We start from the raw sequence: 22,805 nt of genomic DNA, 5'->3' as shown, positions 1-22,805 counted from the left end.
CAGCTATATACAGCTCTACAGCGCCACCTAGTGTCCACTATAGAATGACATGTTATTGATCGTTACAAAAACCTGGTAAAATGGTAAGTACATGGGAAAATGGTGCTTAACAAGCTTTTAAGCATCTAAATTGGCTGACCCGCCGCTCGGTGTCGGGTCTGTTCAGGGATGACAGACCCAACACTTGGGGAGACTGACAAGAAGGCGGGTTTACAGCGGGAGACCGACCCGCTGTCAATCTTTGTGATTTTGATGGCGGACCCGCCTTCAAACATGCCCTTTGAGCGCCAGTAAAATTCCGGCCTATGCCTCTATTTATGAAGCCCAGGATCCCGTGTGCTTTTTTAACCGCTTTCTCAACCTGCCCTGCCACCTTCAATGATTTGTGCACATATACCCCCAGGTCTCTCTGTTCATGCACCCCCTTTAGAATTGTATCCTTTAGTTTATTATATTTATAAAACTAAATACCCAATTGGAGTGCCAGCACATGCACGATGGGCCGAATGGCCTCCTTCTGTGCTGTATCTTTCTGAGTCCTCACTTTCCCTCAAATGGCAGCAAACCCTATTTTAATATCAAATGTAGGATTTATGAGATCGTTCTATCTGAAATGTGGTTCTGATAGTGTTTTATTGTAATAATAATGTCATATTTGGTCATCTTCTGTGCACACAATAACCCTACCTGCATCCCATCCTAGTTACATGCTGAATTTTCTCTCTGAGCACAATATGATGAAGTTATGGTGCTATATATTGAATAAATGAGCGTAGTTATCAGTATTAGAGATTCAGGCTAGTATGGCGCACTGTCTATCTGATTTTCCATCAGGACTAATGGACATTCAGATCGATAGTGCCCCATAACTGGTAGAATCTTAGACAGATACTGTCCCAAGCGGGGCACTCAGATAATGCTCTGTCCCTGGTGACAGTCACACAGAGAAATATCTGAATATCCAATTTGGGGCACTATCTCGACACATAATGAATTGGAAACATATCTCTCCTGGAATAATAGAAGTCGGAAAAAATATAAATCCATGACTGATGGACGAGAACATAGGGTTAATTTGCATATAGAATCATACAGCACTGAAGGAGGTCTTTCGGCCCATCGTGTCTGTGCCGGCTCTTTGAAAGAGCGATCCAATTAGTCCCACTCCCCCTTCCCCCCGCTGTTTCCCCAAAGCCCTGCATATTTTCCTTTTCAAATATATGTCCAGTTCCCTTTTTAAAGTTACTATTGAATCTGCTTCCTCCACCTTTTCAAGCAGTGCATTCCAGATCATAACAACTCGCTGCGTAAAAAATATTCTCCTCATCTCCCCCCGGTTCTTTTGCAAATTATCTTAAATTTGTGTCAGCCAGTGGCTCAGTGGGCAGCATTCTCGCCTACTGAGTCAGAAGGTTGTGGGTTCAAGTCCCACTCCAGAGACTTGAGCACGGAAATCTAGGCCAACACTCCAGTGTAGTATCGAGGGGGTGCTGCACTGTCGGAGGTGCCGTCTTTCGGATGGGATGTTAAACCGAGGCCCCATCTGCTCTCTCTGGACCTAAAAGATCCCATAGCACTATTTTGAAGAAGAGCAGGGGGGAGTTATCCCTGGTGTCTTGGCCAATATTTATCCCTCAACCAACATCGCTAAAACAGATTATCTGGTCATTATCACATTGCTGTTTGTGGGAGCTTGCTGTGTGTGCAAATTGGCTGCCACGTTCCCTACATTACAACAGTTACTACACTTCAAAAAAAGTACTTCACTGGCTGACAAGCTCTTCAGGATGTCCGGTGGTCGTGAAAGGCGCTATAGAAATGCAAGTCTTTCTTTTTTCCTCTGGTTACCGACCCTCCTGCCAGTGGAAACAGTTTCTCCCTATCTACTCCTTCAAAACCCCTCATAATTTTGATCACCTCTATTAAACAGTTTCCTTAAGGACTGCTAGTTACGTTAAACCTCTGTAAAACTGAATACCCAAGTGGTGTCCTCCCCTTTCCGACCCTTGACCTTCTCTGCTCTAAGGAGTTACAATCCCAGCTTCTCTGGCTGGATATGAAAATGGGGCAGGTTCCATAACGGGCAGGCAATCCGCTCCCCCCAGCTTACAACCCAAGTACTGAAGGTGAAAAGTGCCCCCCCCCCCCCCCAAGCAGTGCCATTACACTGACAGAGACACAGATGCACACCCACCAGAAGTTAGATCCACTCACTGGGGGAAACCAGACGCTGGCTTCAGTTTTGCTGCACATCTCTAACACAGCTCAGTGAGTCGACAGGACCTGTGGAGTGACGGAGAAGAGCGATTCGTTGTGTCTTAATCCAGATCCCTTTGGGTTGAGAGAACCACAGGTTTGGCAGTGTCAGTTCCAAGGGGGGCAGGGAAGTGGCTTTGAGCCCAAGATCAGCCATGATCTTATTGAATGGCGGAGCAGGCTCGAGGGGCCAAGTGGCCTATTCCTGCTCCTATTTCTTGTGTTCTTATGTATAGTTCAAAAGGCTGAGAATGAGAGGAAATCACTTTTTAAAGTCTTCTGGTAAAAGTCAGCTGTAACAGTACCTGATCCGAGAATTGTAGGAATACTCACATAGTAAGCTAAGTCACCTATTCAGCTTGGTAAATGCTCACCGGACAGATGTCAGAATGATGCTTCTTCCCACTGGAATTCCCAGTCTCACGTGGGAATCTGGCAGAATGCCAAGGGAAAGTGACGTTCTTAGACAGCAAGGGAGCAAGGAGGAGTGCCCGTGTTTGGTTACTTGCATTTTCCACAGTTTAACCTCAGAGCGTGCGATCAGCAAGCTTCGGAATGGGATAAACTGCCACGACATGTTAAATGATACTTAAATGTTTCTAAACATCACAGTTGAGGTTTTACAAATTTATTATTTCTTCATTTTATAGTGAAGAAATGAGTCTTATTTATTTGTCTGGCTTTTGTTTGCATTTTGTGACCCATATTAATATTAAGATGCAATCTCCACAGGATCTGAACCTGAAAGTCTATAGAGACAACCTTTCCAGTTCTGTTTCCTTAACCGATATGGTCCTGATTCCAACGTCTCCTGGACAAGATGAAGTATTTTGGGACAATGAGGAGCCACCTCCCAAGGTAGGATGATTGACTCTACCTACTTTTCTGCTCAGAGGTTGAGAGAGTTCCCTGCACACCTTTGCGGGTTTATTTGCTTTCTCACCTATGCAGTGGAGCCCATCAGCTCACTTCATGCTCACTTGGAATCGCTCCCCTTCATCTGATGATTCAGTAAACTACTTGATGAGTATGGACATAGGCAATGCACAGAACTCTTATCTGCAGCTCATTTGACAACCACGAGAGACCGTTGGCGATCTAATGATGCTGATAGTTTGTACCTTGCAAACAGCTGGAAAATGAGATGCTTCTCCATGTTCCTCCTTATTTATTTGGCCGTAAATATCCTTTACTTTGAAAGGGAATTCGTCACGAGCCTGCGCTACAAGTTCTGTGATCATGTTAGACAGTTACAGGCAATTCAGTTGGCTGGAGATGAACTTTGTCTCCCTTAGAAGCACTGTTACAATTCAGAACTTGGTCTCAGCATCGAGAGCATTCTGTATGTGCATAGGATTTCCATGGACTATGCAGACAGTGTTGATGGAAATGAAATTGTCTTAACAGAATTACCACATACCGTAGGTGGATGAACTTCTCTCAGTTCAGGATTCAGTAGGGGTGAGGCATCAAATTTTTACTAGAGCACTTCAGAACTGTGTCCCAAAATTCAAAAATATACCAAAAAATATCTAAATTTATTCTTAAATCTATCTGAATGAGATTGTAACTACCATGGAAACGTATCCTAATGAAATTTTGCTCCACAATATCTCAATATAGCTGGAGTTTCAATCTTTTTAAATTCGTTCCTGGGATGTGGGCGTCGCTGGAAAGACCAGCATTTATTGCCCATCCCTAATTGCCATTGACAAGGTGGTGGTGAGCCGCCTTCTTGAACCGCTGCAGTCCGTCTGGCGAAGGTACTCCCGCAGTGCTGTTAGGGAAGGAGTTCCAGGATTTTGACCTTGCGATGATGAAGCAACGGTGATATAGTTCCAAGTCAGTATGCTGTGTGACTTGGAGGGGAACTTGGAGGTGGTGGTGTTCCCATGCGCCTGCTGCCCTTGTCCTAGGTGGTGGAGGTCGCGGGTTTGGGAGGTGCTGCCGAAGAAGCCTTGGCGAGTTGCTGCAGTGCATCTTGTAGATGGTATACACTGCAGCCGTGGTACGCCAGTGCTGGAGGGGGTGAATATTTAAGGTGGTTGATGGGGTGCCAATCAAGCGGGCTGCTTTGTCCTGGATGGTGTCGAGCTTCTTGAGTGTTGTTGGAGCTGCACTCATCCAGGCAAGATGGAGGGTATTCCATCACACTCCTGACTTGTAGATGGTGGAAAGGCTTTGGGAACCAGTGGGCCAAATCTTCATGCAAAAATAATGACGTGTTAACAACGCACGCTGCTATTAATGCGCAAATCGGCCAGCAAGATTAGGGGATTAAGAGATGCGGCGTAAATTGCAAATCTCCAGAACTTGCTGGTTGATTTATGCCGCTCCACCGTTTGCTTTGCATAAATGGCATCTTGCCCTTAGCCTCCCTGCTATTTGTTGAGAACATTAATTGTCCATTAAACTCACCGCAGAAAGTTTAGGCTCATAATTACCAGCATAGGTACCCTGTTAACGACATGATAAATGTTAATGCAATGCCAATCAACCCATCTGGCCCAGACAGGGATCAATTTAAACTGTTCAATCTCATTCCTGCATGTGGTAAATTCTTCGAGATTTTAAAAAGGTAAACTTTTAAAGTTAATTTTTTATTGTTACTTTTCTTTTCTGTCTCTTTTTCTCTCTCTCTTAATCCAATCTTTCTTTCTTTCTGTACCTGATTTGACTCTAATTCACCCGCCCTCGTTCATCTTCCTTCTCCGTCGTTCCTCTGTTTGTTTCTGAATCCTTCAATCTGATTGGTTTAAGAGATAGACAGTAGGCCCCGTTGTTCACTATGATCCCAGATGCTCTGTTTCCCTCACTGCGCTGTTATCAGCTCGCACTTTCAGCAACTTGCCATGGAAATTTTTTTTTAACTTAAATATGCAAGGGCAAGTCTAACGCACGGCAGGTACAGATAAGCCAAGATCTAATTGAATGGCAAAACAGGCTCGAGGGGCTAAATGGCCTCCTCTTGGTTTTATGTTTCTAAATAACTGATTAATTAATTTCAAATTATGGCCCATTGTTGTAATAACTTAATTAATTATATTTAACCAGACTGATACCTGGGATGGCAGGAATGACGTATGAAGAGAGATTGGGTCGATTGGACTTATACTGGCTGGAGTTTAGAAGAATGAGAGGGGATCTCATTGAAACTTATAAAATTCTAACAGGACTAGACAGACGAGATGCAGGAAGGATGTTCCCGATGGCGGGGGGAGTCCAAAACCAGGGGTCACAGTCTAAGGATAAGGGGTAAGCCATTTAGGACTGAGATGAGGAGGAATTTCTTCACCCAGAGAGTGGTGAACCTGTGGAATTCTCCACCACAGAAGGCAGTTGAGGCCAATTCATTAAATATATTCAAGAAGGAGTTGGATATATTTCTTAAGGCTAAAGGGATCAAGGGATATGGGGAGAAAGCAGGGACAGGGTACTGAATTTGGATGATCAGCCATGATCTCATTACAGGTAAATGGCGGAGCAGGCTCGAGAGACCGAATGGCCTACTCCTGCTCCTATCTTCTATGTTTCTATATTTCTAAGTCTTTAGGTATTACCTTTGTGAAATCATTAATGCGTTTTGCAAACGGGGATTTACTGGATTTAAACTGAATGTATTAAAATATAATTCTGCAGCAAATGGTGTTTTTCTGCATGGTTTAGAGTTCAGAATATTTTCCACATTTAGGGTAGTCCAATAATGGTAGCTTCTTCTGGGAAGTGCAGTTGTAAAAAAAATAATTTTACATTCTTTTTACTCATAAGGTTCCTGAAAGGACTGTGTCTAAGTCCAGCAGCAGAGACCAAGTAAACAGTCAAGCAGGCCAGAAAAGTACTTCCAGGTTAGTGACCACAGTCTATTGCAAGTAGAGCTAACTATAGCAGGGCTGCCTGATTAACTCCATTTTTAATTAAAGTGATTCATAATGATCAATGCTGTACTGAATTACAAAGCGGAATGGGTGCAGTTTGTGACAGCTGGTTATCTTAAAAAATCGCAGTGTGAAACTGAACAGGATTTTGGGGTTGAGTTTTAGCTTTGGGCGCAATCAGGAAATTGGGCCCAAAAGGCGCTCAAAAATTGCGCTGGTTCTTTCAGAGTTCAGGTAAAAGAAAAGAAAGACTTGCATTTCTATAGCGCCTTTCACGACCACCGGACATCTCAAAGCGCTTTACAGCCAATGAAGTGGACTCACTGTTGCAATGTGGGAAACACGGCAGCCAATCCGCACACAGCAATGATAATCTGTTTTTCAGTGATGTTGGTTGAGGGAGAAATATTGGCCCCAGGGATAACTCCCCTGCTCTTCTTCGAAACAGTGCCATGGGATCTTTTACGTCCACCCGAGAGAGCAGACAGGTCCTCGGTTTAACGTCTCATCCGAAAGACGGCACCTCCGACAGTGCAGCACTCCCTCAGTACTGCACTGGAGTGTCAGCCTAGCTTTATGTGCTCTGGTCCCTGGAGTGGGACTTGAACCCACGACCTTCTGACCCAGAGGCGAGCGTGCTACCCACTGAGCCACAGCGGACAACTAAAAAATCATTTGCGTGATCACAAACGTAAAGTCTTCCCTGAACCAGTGTAATCGGGCAGTGTAATAGAACGTAATCGTTTCTTTTTTAAATTTTCATTAAGAAGCATTCCCTGATGTATTTAAGAGCGGTAACCTGGTGCAGTTTGATTAATACAGCTGAAAATGGGTTTATCACCAAAAATAAACATTTTAAATAAGAGCGTCCAGTCCTCCACCTGTGAGGAACCTGATTTAAAATCACTGAAGTGACTTTAAAAAAAACTATACTGAACCATTTACTACTTTCATTGATGTACACTAGTCGGTTTCTTAGTAAGTTAAATATTTTTTGATCTGAAAAAACGTTTCAAACGTGCCGACTGGTGCCTGTGCGCCTGAGAAAATGAGCGCGATTTGAAGAGCCAGATTTTTTGACTTCTAATACCGCTGTGCAGCGCCTTGGGACGTTTCACTACTTTAAAGGCGCTATATAAATGCAAGTTGTTGTTGTTGCGCCTTCCCGAACCAGCACCATTCGGCGGAACCTCGCAATGTCGACCCGGGCGGCGTGGCCCGTTGTGGGAGCAGGGCCTGATCCGGTGAATTTAACCCTAAACCAGCGTAAAAAGATCACGTGTGGTTTTGGGAGTAACTCGCATTTGAAATCCCCCCCCCCCCCCCCCCGATCGTTTGCGCTGGTTCGGCCGATTTCACCCGGAGTTGGCTGATATTACTCGCGGAAGTGGGCGGAAACTCTACCCCCAAAGTGCCCATCTGTCATTTTCTTTGCCCTACCACTACTGCAACAACAACAACTTGCATTTATATAGCGCCGTTAACGTAGTCACACGTCCCAAGGCGCTTCACAGGAGCGTAACCAGACACAGTCTGATACCGAGCCACATATAAGTAGATATTAGGACAGGTGGCCAAAATCTTGTTCAAAGACATCGGTTTTAAGAAGCATCTTAAAGGAGGAGAGGGAGGTAGAGAGCTCAGAGTTTATGTCAGGTGAAATGGTGGAGCGATGAATATCAGGGATGCGCAAGAGGCCAGAATTGGAGGAGCGCAGAGATCTCAGAGGGTTGTAGGGGGCTGGAAGTAGTTACAGAGATAGGGAGGCCTGCTAGTGGTAGGAACCCTGCAGCCTGTGGCTTGGTACAGGAAACTCTTTTTTATCCGGCACCGACGGGACCGGCGTGGTGCCGGTTTATCAAAAAGTCCGGATTACAGAGAGGTATAGTAAAAGGTACGAGAGCTCCATACACAGCAACAAGTCCAGGCTTCCCTGTTGCTTAGCAACAGGTGCAGGAACTTCGGCCACAAGATCCAAGTGTCCCTGTTGCTTAGAAACAGGTGCAGGAACCCCGGCCACAAGATCCAAGCGTCCCTGTTGCTTAGCAACAGGTGCAGGAACTTCGGCCACAAGATCCAAGCGTCCCTGTTGCTTAGCAACAGGTGCAGGAACCCGGCCACAGATCCAGGAACGGCCATTAATATGAAGTAAAACTTACCTGAACCTACTCCTGAATTTTGCCGGTTAACAGAGATTTAAATCGAGAGTTTCCTGTAGTACTTTTTTTATTGAGTGCTATTACCTAATGGGAAGCAGCTGACCCTCGGTGGTAAGGTGGAGTGGGCAGAGTGGGCATCTGTTCACTGTTGGTCAGTTGGGGGGGTGGGTAAGGGAGGACATTCTGCAACGGTCTTTTTGGTGGCATGATACCAGGACTGAAAGGGTTAAATTATGAGGACACGTTGCATAAACTAGACTTGTATTCCCTTGAGTTTAGAAGGTTGAGGGGTGATCTAACTGAGGTGTTTAACATGGTGAAGGAATTCAATAGGGTCGATACAGAGTAACTATTTTCTCTGATGGGGGAATCCAGAACAAGAGGGCATAAACCTTAAAATTAGAAAGAGGCCATTTTAGGAGTGAAATCAGGATGCACTTTTTCACAGTAGTGGAAATCTGGAACCCACTCCCCCAAAAGACACTGAACGCTGGGTGAATTGAAATGTTCAAGACTGGGGTAGATAGATTTAGGGTATCAAGGGATGTGGAGCAAAGGTGGGTGAATGGAGCTGGGGTACAGATCAGCCATGATTTAACTGAATGGTGGAACAGGCTCGAGGGGCTGCTCCTGTTTCCATGTTGCTATGGAGTTGTTGGGTTCCTAATGGTCTGGGAATGATTGCCCAGTCCATGAAAGGCTAGTGGTAGGTAAGTAAGGGTATTCACTGGAGCCATTTGTCTGTTCCCCAAAGCACTTTATAAAGCGGTAAGTGACAGAGGTATGGGTTTCATCAACTATGTGTTCTAGAGTAGGGGTGTCCGCAGGTTTTATCTTTGTGGGCCACATAGGTTAATGCCATGGAGCCTTGTGGGCCACATATAGAAACAACATAGACGATAGGAGCAGGAGTAGGCCATTCGGCCCCTCGAGCCTGCTCCGCCATTCAATGCAATCATGGCTGATCATCCAAACTCAGTACCCTGTCCCTGCTTTCTCCCCATATCCCTTGATCCCTTTAGCCTTAAGAAATATATCCAACTCCTTCTTGAATATATTTAATGTATTGGCCTCTACTGCCTTCTGTGGTAGAGAATTCCACAGGTTCACCACTCTCTGGGTGAAGAAATTCCTCCTCATCTCTGTCCTAAATGGCTTACCCCTTATCCTTAGACTGTGACCCCTGGTTCTGGACTCCCCGACCATCGGGAACATCCTTCCTGCATCTAGTCTGTCCAGTCCTGTCAGAATTTTACACGTCCCCTTCTCCCAATCTATTGCAATTCAGATAATAATCTGCCTTCCTGTTTTTGCCACCAAAGTGGATAACCTCGCATTTATCCACGTTATATTGCATCTGCCATGCTTTTGCCCAGTCACCCAACCTGTCCAAATCATCCTGGAGTTTCTCGGCATCCTCCTCACAGCACACACGCCCACCCAGCTTTGTGTCGTCGGCAAATTTGGAGATATTACATCTAGTTCCCTTGTCTAGATCATTAATATATATTGTGAATAGCTGGGGTCCAAAGACCGATCCCTGCGGTACCCCACTAGTCACTGCCTGCCACTCGGAAAAAGAGCCGTTTATTCCAACTCTTTGCTTTCTGTCTGCCAGCCAGTTCTCTATCCAAGTCAATACCTTGCCCCCAATCCCATGTGCCTTAACATTACACGCTAATTTCTTATGCGGGACCTTATCGAAAGCCTTCTGAAAGTCCAAATACACCACATCCACTGGTTCTCCCTTATCTATTTTAAAATTGTTATTTTAAAACACATGGCTGTTGCCTGATCCTTGTAGCAATGTTGTCCCCTCCCTCTTTCCTCTCCTCCTGTTTCACTGTTGAGCCTGTGGAATCATATCCTGTGGTTCAGAAGGCCACTTTCAGATGTCACGCAACTTAGAGGTTGCCTCTGGCAGTGTGGCTCTCAATGTGGTCTTGTTGACATGTAGGTAAGATTGCTTTGCTGAGGGACAAAGCAGTCACGGTATTTTTCTGTCATTTGTTTTAAATACTTGACTTAAATTCCAAGAGTTCATTTAACCTAAAGGGTAATTTTCAGACGTTGCACTGCGTGCAGGGAACCTTCCCGAGGCCAGCACGGTGGCATAGTGGTTAGCACTGTTGCCTCACAGCGCCAGGAACCCGGGTTCAAATCCGGCCTCGGGTGACTGTCTGTGTGGAGTTTGCACATTCTCCCCGTGTTTGCGTGGGTTTCCTCCGGGTGCTCCGGTTTCCTCCCACAGTCCAAAGATGTGCGGGTTAGGTTGATTGGCTATGATAAATTGACCCTTAGTGTTAGGGGGATTAAATACGTGGGGTTACGAGGATAGAGTGGGATATGTGTTGGTGTAGGGGTTACGGGGATCGGGTGGGATATGTGTCGGTGCAGGCTCGATGGGTCGAAATGGCCTCTATCTGCACTGTGGGGTTTCTGTGGTTTCTGTGGATATGCGTATCAGGATTATGCGTCCGTGTCGGGCACCATATTCTGACTATCAATATAGATGGTCCAAAAATCCCCAAATTTACGAGATTCTGTCTTGGTGGTCGAGATTCCACACCAGGAACATGAAGTAAGAAAGTTACCCCCTCTAGTGTGCTATGTGGGTTTGATCTATTTCGTCAGCCATTTTAATACTATTATACTTGTTCGTTTGATAAGAAATGGAACAAGAACTACAGTGCCACACCAGGCGATAAAGGAAGTCTATTGCGGCTGTAGTTTCAGTTCCTGCGCCAGGCTGTGAGGAGAGGATTACTTTTTGTTCCTTAAAGTTTGCTCTGTGCATTGTATTCCATAATACCTTATAACAGTTTCCTACATTACAACAGTGACTGCACCTTTAAATCGGAAATGAGGAGGAATTTCTTCTCTGAGGGTCGTGAATCTGTGGAATTCTCTTCCCCAGAGAGTGGTGGAGGCTGGGTCATTGAATATATTTAAGGTGGAGATAGACAGGTTTTTGAACGATAAGGGAGTCAAGGGTTATGGGGAGTGGGCAGGGGAGTGGAGTTGAGGCCAAGATCAGATCAGCCATGATCTTATTGAATGGCGGAGCAGGCTCGAGGGGCCAAATGACCTACTCCTGCTCCTATGTCTTATGTTCTTATGTACTTCATTGGCTGTAAAGTACTTTGCAACATCCTGAGGTCATGAAAGGTGCTGTAGAAATGAAAGTTTTTTTTTCTATTTTAACTTTTTTTTTCCAAGTGATTTATTTACCAATTTTTTCATTTTTCAAAAAGGTAATTTCATAATTGTGCAAGAAAGACATGCACTTGTAGAGTGCCCTGCCATATCTCTCATCAATGCTTCACGTGCAAGTTGATTTATGATGTAGGCAAAGATGGCCAACATTTTATAAGCAGTAAGATCACGTAAACACCGATTTAGATGAATGAGCAGTTAATCTGCTTTTGTTGGTGTTGCTTGATGGAAGTATATTGGCCAGGACACCCGTGATAAATCCCTACTCTTCCAATAGGAACTAGCAGCCAGAGCCTTTATTTAAAGTTGTATCCAGTACCTCCAACAACAATGCATCAGCTAAATGTGAGGTTATCCACTGTGGTGGCAAAAACAGGAAGGCAGATTATTATCTGAACGGCAATAGATTGCAAGAAGGGGAAGTGCAACGAGACCTGGGTGTTCTTGTGCACCAGTCACTGAAGGTAAGCATGCAGGTGCAGCAGGCAGTTAAGAAGGCAAATGGTATGTTGGCCTTCGTAGCGAGAGGGTTCGAGTACAGGAGCAAGGATGTCTTGCTGCAGTTGTACAGGGCCTTGGTGAGACCACACCTTGAGTATTGTGTACAGTTTTGGTCGCCTTATCTGAGGAAGGATGTTCTTGCCATGGAGGGAGTGCAGTGAAGATTCACCAGACTGATACCTGGGATGGCAGGAATGACGTATGAGGAGAGATTGGGTCGATTGGACTTATACTCGCTGGAGTTTAGAAGAATGAGAGGGGATCTCATTGAAACTTATAAAATTCTAACAGGACTAGACAGAGGAAGGATGTTCCCGATGGCGGGGGAGTCCAGAACCAGGGGTCACAGTCTAAGGATAAGGGTTAAGCCATTTAGGACTGAGATGAGGAGGAATTTTTTCACCCAGAGAGTGGTTAAACTGTGGAATTCTCTACCACAGAAGGCAGTTGAGGCCAATTCATTAAACATATTCAAGAAGGAGTTGGATATATTTCTTAAGGCTAAAGGGATCAAGGGATATGGGGAGAAGGCAGGGACAGGGTACTGTGTTTGGATGATCAGCCATGATCGCATTGAATGGCGGAGCAGGCTCGAGGGGCCGAATGGCCTACTCCTGCTCCTATCTTCTATGTTTAAAACTATGTGCTCAAGCCCTGGAGTGGGACTTGAACTGCAAACCTCCTGACTCAGAGGTGAGAGTGCTACCAACTGAGCCAAGCTAACGCCTACCTGGCAAGCATCAGTTAGTAATTCACGTTTAATTTTTTGAGGCGAGCGAGCCTTGAACTAAGAGTATGTTCATTTATAAAATTAGTGGTGAATCACAGAAACTGAAAGTGGAACAGCTAAAAGACGATTTTTAGCTACAGTACAATAATGCGGTCCAGTATTACTCATTTTTTTTTTACAAGCACCAGCTTTTATTCATGGAAGAATATTGCCAGCCATCCAGTAAATAGCCGAAAGCAGCAGTAAACTGCAGAGCGGTAAGTTTCCAAACTCTGCCAGCTTGCATCCCACGGTGTGAAAGTTCATGTTGGCGTGCTCATTACCGTAGCCTTGGCAGGTATTAAACTGCCACCAGCAGCGGTACTAAACACCCCAGGAGGTTTTCTTTCACAATGGGCTTCAATGTAACATACACAACAAATGCTGCAAGTCAGTGTTAAAGGAAATAATGGATCACAGATATGAGTATGGTAGGTAGCCTGGTGGTTAGAGTACTGGACTAGTAATTCCAGAGGCTTATGTAGTTCAAATCAATTAGGAATCGAATGAATTAAATCTGCTGATCTGTGGGCTGGCACCAGATACAACTGTGGAATGCTACCAGATTGTTGTAACAACCACAACTGGTTCACTAATGTCCTTTGGAGACACCCCTACCAAATCTGGCAAACTTGCGATGCCAGTCCCACACTATGGGCAGGATTTTAAGTTGAGCTGTGGAGGCGGGATTGGAGGCGTGTGGGGGGGATAAAATCTTGAAATCGGGGGGCATGAACCCATCCCGCCCCCCCACCCGCCTCCATGCCAGTTTCAAAGGAGGCAGGTACCCGCCCCGCACTGGGACCCGCCTCCCCGAGACGGGAAGGGGATTAGTGCCAATTAACTGCCTGTTAACAGGCAATTTTTAGTCTAATCCTTATTTTCATTGGTGAAGTGTGGGATTCCCGACGGCTCCAAACCACGCCAAGTTAGCGTGGCGGGACGTCGGGCTGAAGGGCTTGGAGGGGTCAAGATGTCCGGTGTTCAGGTGAGTGATGGGTGCATGAGTGCAGAGGTAAGTGTGTTTGGTGTGTGTAAAGTGTTTAAAGAAGTTTTACTTACCTTTACAGCCTTCCTTCCTTCAGGTCTCGGGAGTCCCTCATCTCACCGGCACAGAAAGCAGAATGGCCGCGAGCTGTCAAAAGTTGCAGCATTCAGCTTTCTATTCCGGGGAGATCTCTAAATCATCCTGAGAGGAAGGAATTAACTTAGAGTACAGATTGTCAGTGTTTGACAGCTTCAAACAGCTGCCGAATGCTGATATTTCATCTGTCAAAAGGTCTGGACAGATGAAATTTCAATCTGTGACATCACCTGTTGCCGGGTGGCCCTTAATTGGCCTGCTGAGCCTGTTAGGCGGGCTCAACAAGGTCAACCAAGTCAAAACCACGTGGGTTGGCCACAACTCGATGGAGGCGGGACTACAACCCCGAAAGTTGTAGCCCCGCCTCCTACCCGCCTCCTCAGTGAAAATCCAACCCTAGGTGATTGACTAGTAAAGCCCTCAGAGCAACTAGGGATGGTCACTAAATGTGGCCTTGCCACACATCCTGGGAACAAGGTATTTTTAAACAAAATGTTAATTTATTTTCTATTTTTGTTAAAGAAGCCTATTACCCCAATGATTTTTGGGAATGTTTCCCTCATTTTTTGCGGGATGGATTGGAATTGCATACTGCCCAGCTCCACCAATGCCTCTGCCCCATTGCTACCAAGGCCTTAGTCCATATCTTTATCATGCTGAGGCTTGGCCTATCCAATTGTTACAAATTTCAGGTTTACCTCGGATGTTCTCTTGGGATTTAACCCTGAAAAGTGTGAGGTGATGCATTTTGGACGGGCTAACAAGGCAAGGGAATACACAATGAATGGTAAGACCCTAGGAAAGACAGAAGATCAGAGGGACCTTGGTGTGCATGTACATAGATCCCTGAAGGCAGCAGAACAGGTGGATAAGGTGGTTAAAAAGGCATATGGGATACTTGCCTTCATTAGCCGAGGCATAGAATATAAGAGCAGGGAGGTTATGATGGAGCTGTACAAAACGCTGGTAAGGCCACAGCTGGAATACTGTGTGCAGTTCTGGTCGCCACACTATAGGAAGGATGTGATTGCATTGGAGAGGGTGCAGAGGAGATTCACCAGGATGTTACCTGGGCTGGAGCGCTTCAGCTATGAAGAAAGACTGGACAGGCTGGGGTTGTTTTCCTTGGAGCAGAGAAGGCTGAGGGGGGACCTGATTGAGGTGTACAAAATTATGAGGGGCATAGATAGGATAGATAGAAGGGAACTTTTCCCCTTAGAGGGGTCTATAACAAGGGGGCATAGATTCAAGGTAAGGGGCAGGAGGTTTAGAGGGGATTTGAGGAAGAACTTTTTCACCCAGAGGGTGGTTGGAATCTGGAACTCACTGCCTGAAAGGGTGGTAGAGGCAGGAACCCTCACAACATTCAAGAAGCATTTGGATGAGCACTTGAAATGCCATAGCATACAAGGCTACGGACCAAATGCTGGAAAATGGGATTAGATTAGACAGGGCTTGATGGCCGGCGTGGACACGATGGGCCAAAGGGCCTCTTTCTGTGCTGTATAACTCTATGACTCTACAGCAGCGCTGGTCACTCCCCTAAGCGGTCTGTGCATCTTGCGTTCAGGACTAAAGTCATATTGACCAGCATCTAATTTCTGAATAGCGTTAACCTGTGATCTGCACTGGAAATGGTGTCTTTTTGCACATGCCCTGGCGTGCACTGGTCCAAATCTGTTCGAGGACAGACTGAGAAACACTTGCTGAGAAAAGGCCAGAGATAATTTGGTCGCCTACTTTATTTCGCAGGCAGCAAGTGACCTTGCAAAGTAAGAGTCCAAGCAAATTCCGCTTACATAACACAATCACATTTCTCTCCATGAAAAATTGAAAAAAACAATAAGCCAGATGTCCTGTCCTTTTGTGGGCTGACTGATTTATTTTTGGCACTGCCTTCTTGGACAACTGCTAACTGTAAAGCCTGACTTCCTGCATTTTAAGCTTACAGCTCTGAGCCAAAGACAGCCCAGCAGTCCTTTGTTCAAAACCTCACTGCCCCTGTGTCCTTTTACTATGAGTGTTCCCAGCCAGAGGGAGGGCTGTAAGATTGACTTACATAGGAACAGGAGTAGGCCGTTAGGCCCCTCAAGCCTGTTCCACCATTCAATTTGATCGTAGAATCATAGAAATTTACGGCACAGGAGGAATCTATTCGGCCCATTGGGCTCGAATTTCCAAGCCCCGTGGAGACGGGTTTGGAGGCGGGAGTGGGGGGAAAATTGCAGAATCGGGGGGCAGGAACCCTTCCCGCCCCCAACCCACCTCCATGCCCGTTTCCCGGGAGGCGGGTACCCAACCTGTGCTGGGAGCCGCCTCCCCGAGGCGGGAAGGGGATTAGTGCCAATTAACTGCCTGTTAACAGGCAGTTTTTAGCCTAATCCCTATTTTTAGCCCTGAAGTGTGGGCTGCCCGACGGCTCCAAACCACGTGAAGTTAGCGAGGCGGGCCGTGGGGCTGAAGGGCTTGGAGGGGTCGAGATGTCCAGTGTTCAGGTGAATGATGGCTGCATGAGTGCAGAGGTAAGTGTGTTTGGTGTGTGTAAAGTGTTTAAATAAGTTTTACTTACCTTTACTTACTAATGCAGGCTTCCTTCCTTCAGGTCTCAGGAGTCCCTCATCTCACTGGCACAGAAAGCAGAATGGCCGCGAGCTGTCAAAAGTTGCAGCATTCTGCTTTCTGTTCTGGAGAGATTTCTAACTGAGTCTGTGGAGAAGGACTCAAGTTAGAAGTCAGATTGTCAGTGTTTGACAGCTTCACAGAGCCGTCAAACGCTGATATTTAATCTGTCAAAAGCTCTTGACCGATGAAATGTCAATCCCTGACGTCGCCTGTAACCGGGTGTCCCTTAATTGGACTGATGAGCCCACTGGGCGGGCTCAACAAGGTCAATCAAGGGAAAATCGTGTGGGTTGGCCACAACTCGATGGAGGTGGGACTACAACCCAAAAAGGGGGAGTCCCGCCTCCATCACGTCCCCATTGACAAAATCCAGCCCATTGTGTCCGTGCCGGCCGAAAATGAGCTCTCCAGCCTAATCCCACTTCCCAGCTCTTGGTCCATAGTGCATATCCAAGTACTTTTTAAATGTGATGAGGGTTTCTGCCTCGACCAGCCTTTCAGGCAGTGAGTTCCAGACCCCCAGCACCCTCTGGGTGAAGACATTTCTCCTCAACGCCCCTCTAATCCTCCTACCAATTACTTTAAATCTATGGTAAGAAAAATAGGGAGGTCACATATTACTTGGAAAATAAAAATCTAAATGGGGTAGAGGAACAAAGGGATCTCGGAGTACAAATACACAAATCACTAAAAGTTGCAATGTAGGTTAACAAGGCCATAAAAAAAGCAAACCAAGCACTAGGGTTTATTTCTAGAGGGATAGAATTAAAAAGTAGGGAAGTTATGCTAAACCAATATCGAACCCTGGCTAGACCACACTTGGAGTACTGTGGGCAATTCTGGTCGCTATATTATAAAAAGGATATAGAGGCACTGGAGAGGGTGAGAAGATTTACAAGGATAATACCAGAAATGCGAGGGTATACATATCAGGAAAGGATGAACAGGCTGGGTCTCTTCTTCCTTGAAAAAAGAAGCTGAGGGGTGACCTAATAGAGGTCTTTAAAATCATGAAAGGCTTTGATAAGCGTAGATACAGAGAGAATGTTTCCACTTGTGGGGAAGAGCAAAACTAGAGGCATAAGACAGTCACCAAGAAATCAAACAGGGAATTCAGAAGGAACTTCTTTACCCATAGAGTGGTGAGAATGTGGAACTCGCTATCACGGGGAGTGGTTGAAGCAAATAGTATAGATGCATTTAAGGAGCGATTAGATAAGCATATGAGGAAGAAGGGAATAGAGGATTATGCTGATAGGGTTAGATGGGAGGAGGCTCGAGTGGAGCATAACCACCGGCATAGACTGGTTGGGCTGAATGGCCTGTTTCTGTGCCGTAGATCCTATGTAATCCTATGTAATGCCACCTGTTTATTGACTTCATAAATTATTACACCTCAATTGGGGAGAAAGTAGGGAAAGGGTACTGAATTTGGATGATCAGCCATGATCTCATTAAATGGCAGAGCAGGCTCAAGGGGCCAAATGGCCTACTCCTGCTCCTATCTTCTATGTTTCTATGTTAAGTCTCCCCTCAGCCTTCAGGGATCTGCGGGCATGCACTCCAAGGTCCCTCTGTTTCTCTACATTTCTCATTACCCAACCATTTATTGTGTATTCCCTTGCCTTGTTAGCCCTCCCCAAATGCAGAATTCTCATCCTTGTTTTCAAATCCCTCCATGGCCTTGCCTCTCCCTATCTCTGTAAGATATCTGCACTCCTTTAATTCTGCCCTCTTGAACATCCCTGATTATAATCGCTCAACCTTTGGTGGCCGTGCCTTCTGTTGCCTAGGCCATAAGCTCTGAAATTCCTTTGCCTATTCCTCTCTGTTCCCTACCTCTCTTTCCTCCTTTAAGACGCTCCTTAAAACCTACCTCTTTGACCAAGCTTTTGGTCATCTGCCCATATTTCTCCTTATGTGGCTCGGTGTCAAATTCTTTGTCTTACAACACTCCTGTGAAGCGCCTTGGGATGTTTTACTACATTAAAGGCGCTATATAAATACAAGTTGTAGTTGTTGTATCATTGCTGATCTGTATCTTAAATCCATTTACCTGCCTTGGTTCTGTAACCCTTAATACCCTTGTCTAGTAATTTTCAATTGAACCCCAGCCTCAACAGCTTTTTTTGGGTGGCATAGTGGTTAGCACTGTTGCCTCACAGCGCCAGGGACCCGGGTTCAAATCCGGCCTCGGGTGACTGTCTGTGTGGAGTTTGCACATTCTTCTTGTGTTTGCGTGGGTTTCCTCCGGGTGCTCCGGTTTCCTCCCACAGTCCAAAGATGTGCGGGTTAGGTTGATTGGCCATGAAAAATTGGCCCTTAGTGTTAGAGGTGATTAAATACGTGGGGTTACGGGGTTACGGGGATAGGGCTTGGGTGGGATGGCTGTCGGTGTAGGGACCGGGTGCTAGGGTTTGGATGATCAGCCATGATCTCGTTGAATGGCGGAGCAGGCTCGAACGGCCGAATGGCCTGCTCCTGCTCCTATCTTCTATGTTTCTATGTTTCCATGTTTCTATGTTTTAGGACAAGTTCCATAATTCCACTACCTTTTGTGTGAAGAAGTGCTTCCTGACATCACCCTGAACAGCATAGCTCTAATTTTAAGGTTATGCCCCCTTGTTCTGGACTCCCCCTACCAGAGGAATGGCTTCTCCCTATCTACACTATCAAATCATTCAATCATCTTAAACACCTCAATTAGATTGCCCCTGAATCTTCTATACTCGAGTGAATACAAGCCGAGTCTATGCAACCTGGCCTCATAATTTAACCCTTTTAGACCCGCTGCACCATTTCCAAGGCCAATACATCCTTCCTGAGGTGTGGTGACCAGAATTGAACGTAGTACTCCAGATGTGGTCTATCGAGAGCTTTATATAACTGTAACATAACTTCCATCCTTTTGTATTCCATCCCCCTTGAGATGAAGGCCAACACTCCAGTTAGTCTTTTTAATTATTATTGTGCCTCTCCACTTGCTTTTAGTGATTTCTGTACATGGATTCCCTAAATCTCTCTGCTCCTCCACAGTGCCAAGATTCTCACCATTTAGAAAACTCCGATCTGTTTTTCTTAGGTGCAAAGTGGATGTCCGTGCACTTTTCGCACGTTGAACTCCATCTGCCACAGTTTTGCCATGTTAGTGATTCACCAGTAAGCCTGTCAATAAAACCGGCTATCTCATCTCCCCTCTTGGGGTACGATTTTAAATCTAACTCCAGTTCCTTCCTGCACTTTTTCTCTCATCCTTCTCGTTGACTGTAGAGCATGTTGGGACATTCTGCAGTCATGAATTGTGGTGTATAAATACAAGTCTTTCTTTCTCGGACATGCAAATATGTTCAGTTAATATCAGACAGTCATGAGATATTGCCGTATCTGTATGAAGTGTCGAGTTCCGCGTTCTGAACTGCGAGTAGTCCCAAATGGTTCCTGTTACGGAGCTTGGCTTCGCTCTCCTTGCTGAGAAGAAGTAGTTGCCTATTGGTAATGAGAAATTGCTGCGTTATAGTTCACTGACTGCAGATTGTTTGTGTTTCTGTTCAGTAACTTTGAACTGCAGCCCCTGTGGGAGAGGGTGGAGAGCCCGCTAGCCAAGCAAGCAAAAGGCAACTCCCCCGGCAACAATTCGCAGACTGGCGTTCGAACTAGTTCTCGGACCGTACCAGGTGAGTCTGTGGCGATGGCATAAGTTTGTTCCTGTAACTGTCTTTGGAAAGAAGCACAGCGTTTTAGTTTGTCATTGCGCCTTGTCTTTTAAAACAAAGAGGAAGTTGCAATGTTATGCCCATCAGTTTTGTTTAATTTTTTTTTTCTTCAAGTTCCCATGGTGCCACACCCTGTAACTTCCCCAGAAAGTGCAGTTTTTTAAGGAGGTGAAAGGGTGTGGCACCAAGTTCCCAGGCTTTTGGCAATGGCCCCTCCCCGATGAACTGCTGGAACTTATCTCTACATCGAAATACATGGAATGGAACTTACCACACAGAAGCAGGACTTTCGTCCCAGTGAGTCTGTGTTGATGTTTACTTTCCACGCTGCCTGTTCCCATATCCCTTCATCCACCTATCTAATCTAATCTAGAATTGTTGGCATAGTTTCTGCCTCAACCATTAACAGTGGAAGTGAATTCCAGAGTTTCACGTCTCTCTGCGTAAAGAAGTTTCTCCTGCCCTCTGTTCGAAACCTCCTGAATTTAATCGTGTATCTGTGGCCCCTCGTTCTAGACCCCTCAACTACTGGAAACAGTCCACCCTGTCCCATCCTTTCATAATTTTAAACACTTCTATCATAATCGGCATTGTTCTAATGAAAAAAGACCCAATTTTTCAGTCTGTCTTCATATTTGTATTTTCTGATATCAGACAGCATCTCAGTGAATCTGCATTGTACCCCTCTCTAAAGCCTTAATATCTTTCCTATAGTGTGGAGCCCAAAACTGCACACAGTACTGTAACTGAGTCTTACTCAGAATGTATATAGGCTCGTCATTACCTCTTGGCTTTTAGATTCTATGGGCTGGATTTTATCAATGGAGGCATGTAGGAGGCGGGACTCCAACTTTTGGGGTTGGAGTCCCACCTCCATCGAGTTGTGGCCAACCCACGCGATTTTCCCTTGATTGACCTTGTTGAGCCCGCCCAGCGGGCTCAGCAGGCCAATTAAGGGCCACCCGGCAACAGGTGATGTCACAGATTGACATTTCATCTGTCAAGAGCTTGTGACAGATGAAATACCAGCGTTTGACAGCTCTTTGAAGCTGTCAAACACTGACAATCTGTACTCTAAGTTAATTCCTTCCTCTCAGGCTGATTTAGAGATCTCTCCAGAACAGAAAGCAGAATGCTGCAACTTTTGACAGCTCGCGGCCATTCTGCTTTCTGTGCCGGTGAGATGAGGGACTCCCGAGACCTGAAGGAAGGAAGGCTGCATTATTAAGTAAAGGTAAGTAAAACTCATTTAAACACTTTACACACACCAAACACACTTACCTCTGCACTCATGCACCCATCACTCACCTGGACACCGGACATCTCGAACCCTCCAAGTCCTTCAGCCCGACGGCCCGCCTCGCTAACTTGCCGTGGTTTGGAGCCGTCGGGAATCCCACACTTCAGGGATAAAAATAGGGATTAGGCTAAAAACTGCCTGTTAACTACCTGTTAACAGGCAGTTAATTGGCACTAATTCCCTTCCTGCCTCGGGGAGGCGGGTCCCAGCACAGGTCAGGTACCCGCCTCCTGGGAAACGGGCATGGAGGCGGGTTAGGGGCGGGATGGGTTCCTGCCCCCCGATTTCGTGATTTTAACCCTATTAAATTCGAGCCTTATACATTCTGAGATAAAACATAGAATTCCATTAGATATTTTTAATGACCTTCTTAATCTTCAGGTGCTGTCCTGTGAACCTGTACCTCCAAATCTCTCTGCTCTTCCACAGCCCCGAGCCTACTTCCACTCAGAGTATAACCACTGCTGTTACTTTCTTTACCAAAATCTATCTGAGAGTGGAATGGTTTGATGTCCTCCAGTTTTCCTCATCTCTCTGTGGGAAAGTGCTTCATTTCTATCTGGTGGGTTTCCCACCCCCACCCCACCACCCCGATCACTCAGCTCAGATTTCAAACAACACTGTAGGAAATTGGGAGCATGAGCCACATGGTGCTACGCCACGGCATTGCTCACTGATACTCCAGGACCTTACAGTCGTGTATTCGGGGACGATGTGTAGATTATAAATAGGAGAGGGCCAAGAATAGATCCTTGGGGGACTCTAGAGGTAGCGGTGCAGGGGTGAGAAGAGAAGCCATTGCAGGTGATTCTCTGGCTACAGCTAGATAGGTAAGGGTAGAACCAGGCGAGTGCAGTCCCACTCAGCTGAGCAACGGTGGAGAGGTGTTGGAGGAGGATGGTGTGGTCAACCATGTCAAAGGCTGCAGACAGGTCAAGAAGGACGGGGGGGGGGATCGTTTACCACATTCACAGAAGATATAATTTATGACTTTGATTGGGGCCATTTCAGTGCTGTGACAGACTAGAGAGGTTCAACCATGGAGTTGTAGGAAAGATGGGCACATATTTGGGAGGCAACAACACGTTTAAGGACTTTGGAGAGGAAAGGGAGGTTGGAGATGGGGCAATAGTTTGCAAGGATGGAGGGGTCAAGGGTGAAATTTTTGATGAGGGTATTGATGATAGTAGATTTAAAGGGGATGGGGACAGTACCTGAGGAGAGGGAACTGTTAAAAGTATCAGCTAGCATGGGGGCCAGGAAGGGAAGTTGGGTGGTCAGCAGTTTTTTTTTATTCAGTCACAGGATGT

General features: G+C 45.9%; 1 protein-coding gene across 1 annotated transcript in view; it reads left to right on the top strand.

Moving 5' to 3' along the window:
- Window positions 1-22,805, top strand: part of LOC147125344 (mitogen-activated protein kinase kinase kinase kinase 4) — a 407,092-nt gene that overhangs the window by 256,543 nt on the left and 127,744 nt on the right. The window contains exons 16-18 of the mRNA XM_086001780.1: window positions 2,989-3,114; window positions 6,025-6,101; window positions 20,035-20,156. Coding sequence (XP_085857906.1) covers window positions 2,989-3,114; window positions 6,025-6,101; window positions 20,035-20,156 — 325 coding nt within the window. The remainder of the gene's footprint in view (window positions 1-2,988; window positions 3,115-6,024; window positions 6,102-20,034; window positions 20,157-22,805) is intronic.

This window comes from Somniosus microcephalus, chromosome 1 (assembly GCF_052327205.1).
Source record: "Somniosus microcephalus isolate GS21.2 chromosome 1, FLI_Smic_1.0, whole genome shotgun sequence".
NCBI classification, from domain to species: Eukaryota; Metazoa; Chordata; class Chondrichthyes; order Squaliformes; family Somniosidae; genus Somniosus; species Somniosus microcephalus.
This window is presented reverse-complemented; position numbering and strand designations above follow the sequence as displayed.